Here is an 11,179-nt window from a genome sequence, read left to right as displayed (position 1 = left end):
CTGCTACTATCTCTGAGTTCAGTAATTTGAAGGAAGGTAAGACCCAAGTATGTTTAACTACAGGTTGGCTACTGAGTGTCCATTTAATGCAGCCATAGAACAAGGTAGGTTTGATGTCTCCATGTATCAAGTTTATCATATGGTCTCAGCTGAAATAGCATGTAGTCTAATCATCTCTGTTCAAGAAAGATGGACTACAGTAGATACTGAGGCGAACATTTCTAATAAGCAGTAGCCTATTTACATATTATGTACTTAAAAAAGGTAATGACATCCTTTTTCTGCAATTTTGTTGTGTTGGGCTAAATGCCAGGAAAAGAGAACAACTTATTTTTTGAGCGTGGCACTACAAAAAATTTAGTCTGAAGATCAGCAATTGGTATAATGAAGATCAGTATAATGAGATTTGCAAATAATTTTGATGCAAAATACGCTTTTGGAAGTTATGATCAGTTTTGTTTAAGAAAGATGCAACAGTCCTCTTACGCAGGCCTCTGAATGAATGGAATCAAAGCACACTGTTTATTAAATTCTTAGTATTATCTCAAATTGTACAATTTTACAATGATATTTACCAGTTTACTGACTTTTACTATGCATTTCTCCACGTGTTCAAGCATGTATTGAATATGCTATGTCTGAATATTAACCGTAGATCTATTCACAGTTCAATTCCTGAAGAGGAATTTTATAAGGACTGAAGTTATTGCAGAATTTGCAAGGATAAGGAGAGATGAAAGCTGAAGTCTGCTAAGATTTAATTAATAAGCTCACAAATACTACTATCTCTAACTTTTACTATTCCAGGCTGCAAAATTAATCCATGTGCTTGTGGAATCTAGTTTTAAATGATGACAGACAGATTATTACTACTACTATCTGGTAACCTCTGTTTAACTCCAGCTCTATTTGATTTATATCAAATTCATCATTCATGTAGGGTTGGGGAATAAAAAAAAATGCTGATACAGAGATGTGATGCAGATACCGCATTTCAGACAAGGCTCCATTAAGATCTTTTGTCTTCCTGCTGGTTCATCTATGAAGACCATGGGAAGTTTGAGTTTGTTTTTCCTTGCTAGATCTCACCCTCTGAGATGCTGAAATAAAACAGTTTACCTTTGCTTTCCCACTCTTATTTACTAACTACAAACAAACATACTAAAATTAAATATGCATCATCCCTTCTAGAAGATTTTTTTTAAAAAGCTTTATTAAACATATACTCTTTAGAACACATTTAAAGACTTCTACAACCTTGAAGGAATGCTCTATCATACATAAAAGTTCTTATTTTCAGTACTGCATAAAGCATGTAAGCAAGTGCTACTCACACATAGTAACTGAATGGTAACAGAAGCAGCCACCAGTAACTGAAACAATGTAGAAAACTATCATCTCACTAACAACTTAAAACTGGGTTAGTATCTGCACAGCACAGCAGGAAAAAACAATCATCTCTTCTGTATGACTACAGTTTAGTACTGAAGGCAGTACTGGTCTACTAGTATCTGTTTCTTTTTCAATAATTAAGTATATATCTTTTGAAGTATATAAAACCCCCATAACTTTAAGTACAGAGAAAGCTAAGTAGCTTAGGTGCATTTCCACATTAATAGAAGCTGCTTTATAGCATTAAACAGCCATCTCCATTTTAATAGGTGGATGAGGATTATAATCTTCAATCTGAAAGTCTTCTGCTTTAAAGTCACTGATGTCTTCAACTTTACGTAGAATTCTGAGTTTGGGGAAAGGTCTTGGCTCCCTCTGAAGCTGAAAAAAAAGCAAGCTTATTCTATAAAGCTGATACTTGAAGGCAGAGATTTTGCGTTATAAATTAGATCTCATTAATCTCAATTCAGATTACTCTATGTAGATTTTCCCTCCTCCCCAAGAAGACTTACACTCAAAAGAAAATTATAATACAACTAAGTGGAATCTACTTTAGTATTTTGATAGGGAGCAGTAGCATAATTTTAAAGTGGATTCCCTGATCATCCAATGCACTGCAAGCATTTTCAGTTTGCAGTGCAATTCTAGTGGTTACAGATTAGATTCCTTCCAGAGGAAACTAAATTGGAAATTGTGACCCAGATGTGCATAAATGTGTTGCAGTTTCTCACAGGAACATTCCGGTCCGAACCAATAACTAGTTCTCTGGATGGTTCTGAACCATACTAATGGTGAGGACATTCAGTCCTATTATTCTAATCAAATAAAATTCTGATTTGCTCCTACTGCAACAAATTACATCCTGAAGAAAATATAGCCTTATTCAGCCAAATAGTAATACTGATTAACTCTGTCAATTGGTAAGTTATCCTTTTCTGATATACTACAAAGACATTTTATTTTGTGTTTATCTGTATTAGGTGGAATGGTTTTCTAAGGTTTTGGAACGAAGAAGTCAGAAGTAGGGGTACAGATTCTGGATCTCTAACTTGCTTCTAGAATAGTACACTGATGTACATTTCAGTCATGTTTGTACTGTATTTCTGTGCGACCCGAGTTGAACAGAGGTTAAGGTACTACAATTATTAGGGTAGAAATGAGAAAAAAAGCCACAAAAATTAATATTTGCAAAAGGATATTCATAATACCAAGATACTTTTGTACTGGATAAGCATTGTGGAAGATAAAAAGATACAAAAATACAGAATAAGTACTTACTTGAACTTTTAGAGGTTCCACATGATTCAGATATATGTGAGCATCTCCTAACGTGTGTATGAACTCTCCAGGCTGAAGAGAAAGAGGAATACATGTGGTTTTCAAAAAGTCAGGTTTCAAGAAAGCAAAACATTACAATGCTTACTGTATTGATTCTCAGCATCTTACATCTAGTGTGGAATTGCAGCTTCTGTACTAGGTTGGATTATCAAGACATCCTTGCAGGGTTTGAAGGACACTATCTTCCCACACTAATGCATAATTAATGAAAAATATAATGAAATTTCCACTAGCTTACCAAAAAAATTTATCTTTGAAATCCTGTTAGGATAATAGCTTCTGTAAATGAATGGAGCACTACTGATCTGCTCGCCAAGGTGGAAACAGATGGAGCAGTGACATCCAGCTTTTCCACTCCACTTGTAATAAGGAGGACTTGCCAAAGCTGGTTTCAGACTGGTCGCCTTAGCCACTACTAAACAAAGTAGTTTGTGGCAGTGGAGGTGTCAGTCACAGGCTAAACTCCAAAGCACTTATCAAGCATCCAGATGGGTTTTGCAAGCTTCCAAGTTCTGTGACTTTGTAGCCCCTGAGCAATCTAATTTAATTTACGTAGGTTTTATCAGCTATCTTACTGGCCTCTGACCAATGTACATCAGCCCTCAGATGCGTTATGCTAAAAAACAGCAAAACTGTGAGAGGAAGTGACTAAGAGGCAACAGCTGCTTTACGGACATAATGTTAAACTTCACTTTTTCTAGTACCTTGGCCTAATTTCTTAAGTATGTCTGCAATTGCTGTGAAGTCCAATTCTTCCCTATTTTAAGTTCCCCTTCACGTTGCTGGTAGCAGAAGGATCAGGCCCAAATGGCCTTGCTAGTCTAATTTTTTACAAGCTCTAAAGAAAAGGGGGTTTGACTTGTACATGATTGTGGTGCATTTAAATTACTCTGCGAAATGACAAAATACAGCTCTGGACTCAGGGCAGTAGCTATTTGAGCACATACTACCACTCTACATAATCATCTACAGTAGGAAATGAAAAAAATACCCAGCTGAAATTATAGCTGGAAGTTAGGCGGGCAGAATATCCAAATTGGAACCCTGACAGCCACCACTGAGCTACTGTTCGCTTCCAATAAAAAACACATGCTACAAAATTTAATCACTTGTGTGTTATTATCCCATAAGGACAAGTGCTCAGTTCAGATTTCTAAGAAGTAGACTAGTGGAACAGGTCAGTTTTGACATGTTCAGTTAAAAAGACCTGGTGGATCTTCTGTCCGTTTGACCCAAATTTAAGAATTCTTACATTGCTGAACCTAACTGCTCATACAGACCAGAGACAATTCACATTAAATTCATGGGGCCCCTTCTCACACATATTTCAGCAAGATTTTGAACAGTACGTTCATTCCAGTTTTTCTTGGACATGACATGAAGAGTCTTATCTTTCAGTCCCTCACTTCTCAGACAAGATAAAGTAAAATGATTAAATAGCCTACCTTTAGCCCTGTGACATGGGCAATCATGTAAGTGAGCAGTGAATAGCTGGCAATATTGAAAGGCACTCCTAGTCCCATATCTCCAGACCTCTGATAGAGTTGGCAAGACAATTCACCGTTTAGAACATAGAACTGGCAAAGGGCATGGCATGGAGGCAGAGCCATCAGAGAAATATCTAGGAATTGCAGTACAGGAAGGAGGGAGGGGAAAAAAAAAATCGTAGCAGCATTAGTGTGTTATAAATGTAGAAAATGCAAAACCTGAACAAGCATTTAATGAGATACAGGAGACAACAAAAATCCAACTGCACTATCATTCTGTTGCTTTTTCTCTTGTCTAAAAGCACCTGCTGCCTAAGCAATTAAGTCTGGGTCATGACAAGCTGTCTCCTGGGCTGTATGACCAGAAAAGTCATAAACAGATATTCCACATAACAGATTTATGCCATAATGCTGCACAGCAGTTTAGTTTTACTCACCTCGGTGAGACAGTTGATTTCCCTAAAGGAAGACATTAAGGGTAAAATTAAGCATGTACCCTAAAGCGACTTCCAACTGCTTCATATTACTCTCTTCCCATTGCAACGTGCCCTTACTGCTTGTTGAGATATAAAAGTAATGATAAATAAAAAAAATAGTAATCAGGAAACAAAAGATCTTTTGAGTGTTTATCTACACTTAAAAGTGCAGATAAGCTTGGTAAGGAAAACTAACCAGGTATCTCCTGATACCTTAGGAAGTTTAACCTTAAAAGTAACAGCAACAGCATGTGGCATCCCCTTTCAGAGACACGAGTGGAAAATGCTGGGTGATTTCTTTTGTGCACAGATCTACTGCTGCTGAAGTTAAACATTCTCTGGCACTAGCTCTTATTCAGAAGTACCCCTACAGAATGAATGGATATCTAGACAACCCATGTTCAAGGAGATGATTACAACACAAATAATATTTTTGTCCTCTACTTTAATGGTTTTTGTTAAGTTTACTATTTATTATATGGCAAAAAACCAGACACACTGCTTTGGTATACTCTTTTTTGGTTTTGTTTTTTTAACCTTTTTAAAATAAGAATTGCTGTCTTTGAATAGAGACTGTATGTCAAAGACGCTGGTACGTAGCCAGGTATATCCCTCACTTCAACCTGCAGAGAAAAACTTTGAAGTAATGGTTCAAAATATTTGAGGTCTGAACATGAGAATTAAGTAGAAAGAGAATCAAAGCTTATAACCCCTGCCCATTTTTACTGCATTCCTGGTAGTTTTATAAAGAATAAGCAAGGACACCAAATGGAACTGACTGTTGACGCAGGATTAGAACATAGTTTAGCATACAAGATAATGTGCAACTGCATTCACTTGAAGTCTGCTGTTCAATACCTTTGGGATTCCAAGCACACATAATGATTCTTCTGTCATCTGGATTGGTTTTGATCGTTTCAATCACTTTTTGCAACTGATCAACTCCTTGGTTGGAGTAATCTGAAGAAAGATACCAAACAAGATGTAAGCCAGGTAGATTCAAGTCATGGTATTTTTTTAAAGCCCAGCCCACACCCCACTGAAAAGTGATACCCAAATGACAACCTCTGAATATTTTATTTTAACTTTGAAAGTGATAAAATTTATCAGTTGGCACCCTCCAAATGTAGGCTATTCTTGGTCTTCCTTAGGGTGCTCTAAGGCTTGTGAAATTCTCAGGATGGTATTTTGTGTGCTTTGAGTACCTTTAGCACCCACTGAAATAGGACCATTCCTATTTAGAACACTTTATTCCAAGCCTCAACAACTAGACATTTTTTAAGACCAAATAAGGAGTCTGCATAAACAGTACCTCCCAGGAAAGAAAAGCTGCAATACAAAAAAATTAATTGGACAAAGCACGTTACTTTATCATTCATGATGACTTGTTACCTAAATAGGACAAAAGCTGTACTGGAATGGGTAAGGTATTAGCAACTAGTCATTCATTCATGGTATTTAAAGTAATTTGCTCATTGCATTTCTGGATTAGGATGCCTTTCTAGTGTTAAACTTGCATGCTACAGTGCTCCTTCTTAAAAAAGAAAAAAAAAAAATTATGCCCAGACCAGTAACATGGGGTGCCAGCATTCTCTGCATGCTCAAAAGGAGAAAGTTTTTGACAGATGAATGAACGCATCCATCTAGCACTCACAAGGTCATGTAGGAAGACTAAATTTCCATAGCATTCAGTGCCAGAAGGGAACTTTAATCATGTATAGCATAAGATACTACATTTCACTCAATGACGCTCAGAGGCTGATTTTTAGGCTCAATATCAGTTATATAAGAAATTCACTGGAATTAACTGAACATGAGAATGGATTCCAGAATAAAAGAGTCATTAATTGTTACTCATTGTCCTGACTCGTGCAAGTAAATCGGCATGGCTGGTAACTAACTTTTTCTAATAACTCTTATTGCAAAGCAACACCAAATTACGGTTACAGAGAGACCCAAGCTGGCAAACAAGGTAGGAATACATAATTAGCATCTCAGGGAATTCTTCTGCAAGCAATACTGTGCCAGAAGCCTTGTCAAATGGTTATGTTAGTTCCTGAACCTAATTACCTATCCATTAGCAATGCAACTTAAGGAAATCTATTAGTAATGAAATCTATGGGAATTTATCTTGGGTTTTTTTTCCCAAACTGTTATGCCTCAGACCTTTTAAGTTCAGGAATGCTGAAACATTTTAGTAAGTGTTTAGAGACGTGTCAGTTCACAATTTGCATTACTTGTGTTAGCATAAAACTGTATTCTGCCAGCAGTCAACATGCCAACACTAAGTCCAATATCTGTAAGTAATGTGAACTTTGAGACTGTATTGACAAAAAAACAAGAGGAAAAAATATAACTAACCATGTTGTTAATCTGAGTTAAAAGTCGCACCAACCAGATAAAGAAAATCATTTTTGGACTCTTTTTTTAATGTCATTCCTCTAAACATTTTGTACATCCTCTCCTTCAGTGACTTAGAAAAGAGCTATCAAGACAGTTCAGAGTAAGTTTAATGAACCAGTTCCACTGAAAATAATACCACCAGGTACTGCATCACATCATAACTTGTTACAGCTGGTCTGTCCACAGCATCATCAGCTATGGATACATCCTACTGTGTTCCAGCTGCAGAATGGGAAAATCTTTCTCTTCCACAGTCCCCAATGTAGTGCATGAACATCAGTTCTTGCCAGCACAATTGTATCATGGAAATCAGGACCCTGCATTGGTATTCAGAGATGGCAGTCTGTGTTCCACTGCTATCAAACAGAGCTAGCTCATGTTCTGGACTGCAACAGACACATGTCCTTCCATCTGCCAGTGACCATACTTGCTCTAGATTAAAGTAAAACAACGTATGCCTTATGATTCATCTGTTCTACAAATATCAAACTACAATATATCAAGCTACATCTTTCAGGATAATTAGATTGAGTAAAAAAAAAAAAAAAGTTTAATTAACCCTCTCAAACACTGTTTATTCTGGCTATCAGTTCACACTGTGAACGGTCCCTTTAACAGTAGTCCATTCCACCCAGAGTTCTGGGAAGTGAGGTGTCACAGTCATCTCACTAAGCAATCAAGATTCTATTTGTATGTGATTACCTGTGTGCATATCTTTGTATTCTGCTCCAAAGTGCCTCCACTGGAAACCATAAACTGGTCCCAAATCCCCCTCCTCTCTGGTGCTGAAACCCTGCTTATCCAGGAACTCACGTGATCCATTAGCATCCCAAATCTTCACACCTTTTGCAGAGAGCTCTTTAGCATTCGTAGAACCCTACAAAACACAGACAGTAAGAAGTCTCTCTCCTAATTCCAACACAGAGGACATGATCTGAAACAGCTCTATTAAGCTTTGCTAGTCTAAAGTATTTCTCCACTTAAAAGGATGAACAGTCTGATTAATGTACTGGATGAGGTTCTTGCACATGGACAGAATAAAACTTATGAGCAACATACTAGGATGAAGTCGGAAGTGCCATGCTGCTGTTATTCAATTCAGGATTCCTCTAACTTTGTGAAGGCACAAACGGTACAGCCTCAAGGTCAATTGTGGTATATCATTTCATACACACATTTGCAGAGAACAAGATTTGACTTTACAGATGCATGAAAATAGACAAACAAAAAATTTACAGCCTTGGCATTGTTTTTGCCAAGCCACCTATAATGAGCTTAAGGTCTTAAAAATCCTTTTGTTAAATTGACAAAAATGACAACATGACCCAGACAAATTTCACTGAGTTCTGCAACATGTCCAAATCAGCACACTCAAAAATCCAACATAGAAAGTGTTCTGGTTTGGGGAGTGTCTAGTCTTTTATATTTGAAAAAAGATACTTTAAAAAAATGAAGTGTATTTGAGTCCTGCTATCTAGCAAATGGTTAGACAGACCTTCCTATACCTGCAGAACATCACAACATATAAAGGAACACCTACATTGTAATGTATTATCTACAATTGAATTTTAATACTCTAACTACAGCTATTAGCTCTATTAGAACTCAGGTTTTTGCTACTAAAAAGCCTAGGATTTACATCAGTCTTACTTCACCTGTGGTTCTGTACTGCTTGTTTCTGTTCAAATCAATACAAGCTATCTCAATATTAAAAAGCAGATCATTAAATTGCCTACAATCTACTTCATATTATTATTTCTTATTCAAACACTAACAAAAGATACTGTACTAGGCTTTATAACTGTGGGGTATAGTCAAATCAGCAAAAGCCCTCACTATTTCAGACTATTTCCCTTAAAAAGAAACAGAAGAAAAACTCTTCTGATTCGTAACAATGCAATAGTCTCCACTAAAATGCACAGGATGTCTTGAAGATAACGGCCTTCTGCATGTAGTCAAAATATTAGGTTGTTGCACTTCTTCTGTTCTGTCGTACAAACTGGAGCATCTGCAGTTACCCCAAATTCCTTAATCCACTCCACACTAGTTTGTTCTCTTGATACCACTCTCAGGCACATCAGCCACAGAGACATCCAAATACCAAACCTTGATGAACCACAGCAGCTCCTCCAGCACTCCTTTCCAGAATACCCTCTTCGTTGTTAGCAGTGGAAACTGATCTGAAAAAGAGTTTCAGAGTGTCAAAGGTGACCAGCGATTTGTCAGGGTGAACCGACCTAGGTTTTTCTCCACATACAGGGTAATGCCACCATCTTACATTCAGAGGCCTGGAGATGAACTAAGGAGTTGGGAAAGGATGTCCAATTCTCATACTCAGATCAAGGAAGAGAAGAACCTGACTTATTTTCCTGGATAGTGAGGGAAGATGAATTATCCGGGGCGACCTGGATGAGCTCTGCCATGAGGACACTGCGGTGCAGCATACCCAAGCATGTGTAGCCATTTGCAAGGGAAAGCGGAGCCTTAAGATAAAATTGTTGGCAGATTTATTTCACAACCATCCTTCCTACTATGCTTGAACGGTAGGAAGGACCAGGACAGCTATTTCAAGATCTAATCCGTTTTTTCACCAGGTAACAGCTATGGCGCCCAGCCAGGCCTGGCCGTTGGGCCGAGGGAGAGGAGGGGTCCGAGTTGCCTCAGGCCGGCGGGCAGGGAGAGGGCGAAGGAGCTGACGGGACGCACCGAAACGCCGCCACAGGCCCCTGCAGCGGGTCCAAGCCTCGGCCCTGAACGGGGGAAGGCCTCGCTCTCAGCGCGCGCGAGCGGGACAGCGCCGGGGGAAAAGATGGCGTCCCTCCCTCCCCGGCGCAGGGCGGCGACCGCGGGAGCCGCGGCGGGCTGCGTTGGGGGCCGGGGCGAGGGCCGAGGATCCCGGCGGTGCCAACCTCTCAGGCTGTACCGCGCCTGCATGCCGAAGACGGAGATGGTGCCGGTGCCGGTGCGGTCCTGCTTCCGGTGGCCGTGCTGCAGGATGTGCTGGACCTGGCGCAGGTACTGCGGCTCGTCGTTCTCCGGGCCGGCGGCCGCCGCGCTGCGCAGCTCCCCCTCGGCAGGCATGTTGGGCGAGAGGCGTCCCGGGCCTGTCCCTGCGGGCCGGGTTGAGCTCCGACTGCCCGGCTGTCCCCCTCCAGCCGGTCGCCTCTACTCTGAGCCCGCCAAAGCCCGGCCTTTCCCGCCAAGCGGCGCCGAGGGGCGGGCAAAGCGGGGCGGCGCCGCCGCCTCCTCCCGCCCTTCTCCTTCCCCTTCGCTTCCCGCCGGGCCGCGGCCCTCCCCGCGCGCGGGGCCCCTCAGCGCTGCCCCGCCTCCTGCGTGCCCGGCGGGGAGGGCAGCTGCGCCACCCCCCCAGCCCCGGGCCTGGCTCAGCGCCGCGCCGCACAGGAGGCCTGAAGGGGGCTGGAAGAGCATTATGACAATGGCAAGGCAGTAACTATCGTGTGACTGTCGCGGCGCCGAGGTGCAAGGTCGCTGAGGGGACCTGAAGAGGTCAGCAGGGATAAGAAAGCTCCAAGGCCGCGGTGGGGCAGGTGGCCTGTGCCTGTTCCTTAGCCGCCCATGCAAAGATGCTCATCTCGTACTGGAGGTTCTCCACAGCCACCCTCTCTGGCCCTGCACGGGGCTTGTACCGTAGCGGAGGGCTGTCCTGAGCACCTAACCCAAGTCTGTGCTCCAAACCGTGCTGATTTTACCTTGTTCTGCCCCAAGGGCAAAATAACGGCTCTCCAGGCTCTTCTCGTTCTGGAAGGTGCTGTTGGCATTTGTCATCTTCCCTCTCTCTGCAGCCTCAGGTGTTTCCATTTCAGAGCTGAACACAGCTGAAGCCTGCAGCTGGGCCTGGAAGGCCACACGTGTCTGGCAAGGGAACCCTCCAGCCAGGACATCCCAAACCGCCACAGGCCCGAGTTCAGCCTGCGGCCGGCCTCCCTTGTCTTTGGTGTGGTGCTCCTGCAGTGCCGTGCCCCACGCATGGGCTTGCCTTCTGTGTTGTGGCAGTGTTACACTGACCTGCTCTTTTACAGCCGAGATCCTTTTATGCCACACATTAGCTGCTTCCTGCTTCAT

The 11,179-nt window shown here is 41.4% G+C and overlaps 1 protein-coding gene across 1 annotated transcript; it reads right to left on the bottom strand.

Moving 5' to 3' along the window:
* Positions 1-495: 495 nt before the first annotated feature.
* Positions 496-10,317, bottom strand: TYMS (thymidylate synthetase). Its single transcript, XM_030012080.2, has 7 exons — positions 10,006-10,317; positions 9,203-9,276; positions 7,799-7,973; positions 5,552-5,653; positions 4,176-4,351; positions 2,671-2,742; positions 496-1,773 (listed from the first exon to the last, which is right to left on the bottom strand). The coding sequence occupies exons 1-7, from the start codon at positions 10,175-10,177 to the stop codon at positions 1,636-1,638; spliced, it is 909 nt and encodes a 302-aa protein (XP_029867940.1). The 5' UTR covers positions 10,178-10,317; the 3' UTR covers positions 496-1,635.
* Between the last annotated feature and the right edge of the window lie 862 nt (positions 10,318-11,179).

The sequence above is a fragment of the Aquila chrysaetos genome, chromosome 4 (assembly GCF_900496995.4).
Source record: "Aquila chrysaetos chrysaetos chromosome 4, bAquChr1.4, whole genome shotgun sequence".
NCBI lineage: Eukaryota > Metazoa > Chordata > Aves > Accipitriformes > Accipitridae > Aquila > Aquila chrysaetos.
Note: the sequence above shows the minus strand (reverse complement) of the source record. Positions and strands in the feature narration are given on the sequence as shown.

Coding starts and splice junctions, on each gene's coding strand:
- TYMS (XM_030012080.2), bottom strand. CDS start 10,177: ATGCCTGCCGAGGGGGAGCTGCGCAGCGCGGCGGCCGCCGGCCCGGAG. Junction 7,974..9,202: donor AGCTGCTGTGGTTCATCAAG/GTTTGGTATTTG, acceptor TGTGTTTTGTAG/GGTTCTACGAATGCTAAAGA. Junction 2,743..4,175: donor CCCATGTCACAGGGCTAAAG/GTAGGCTATTTA, acceptor CTTTCTCTTCAG/CCTGGAGAGTTCATACACAC.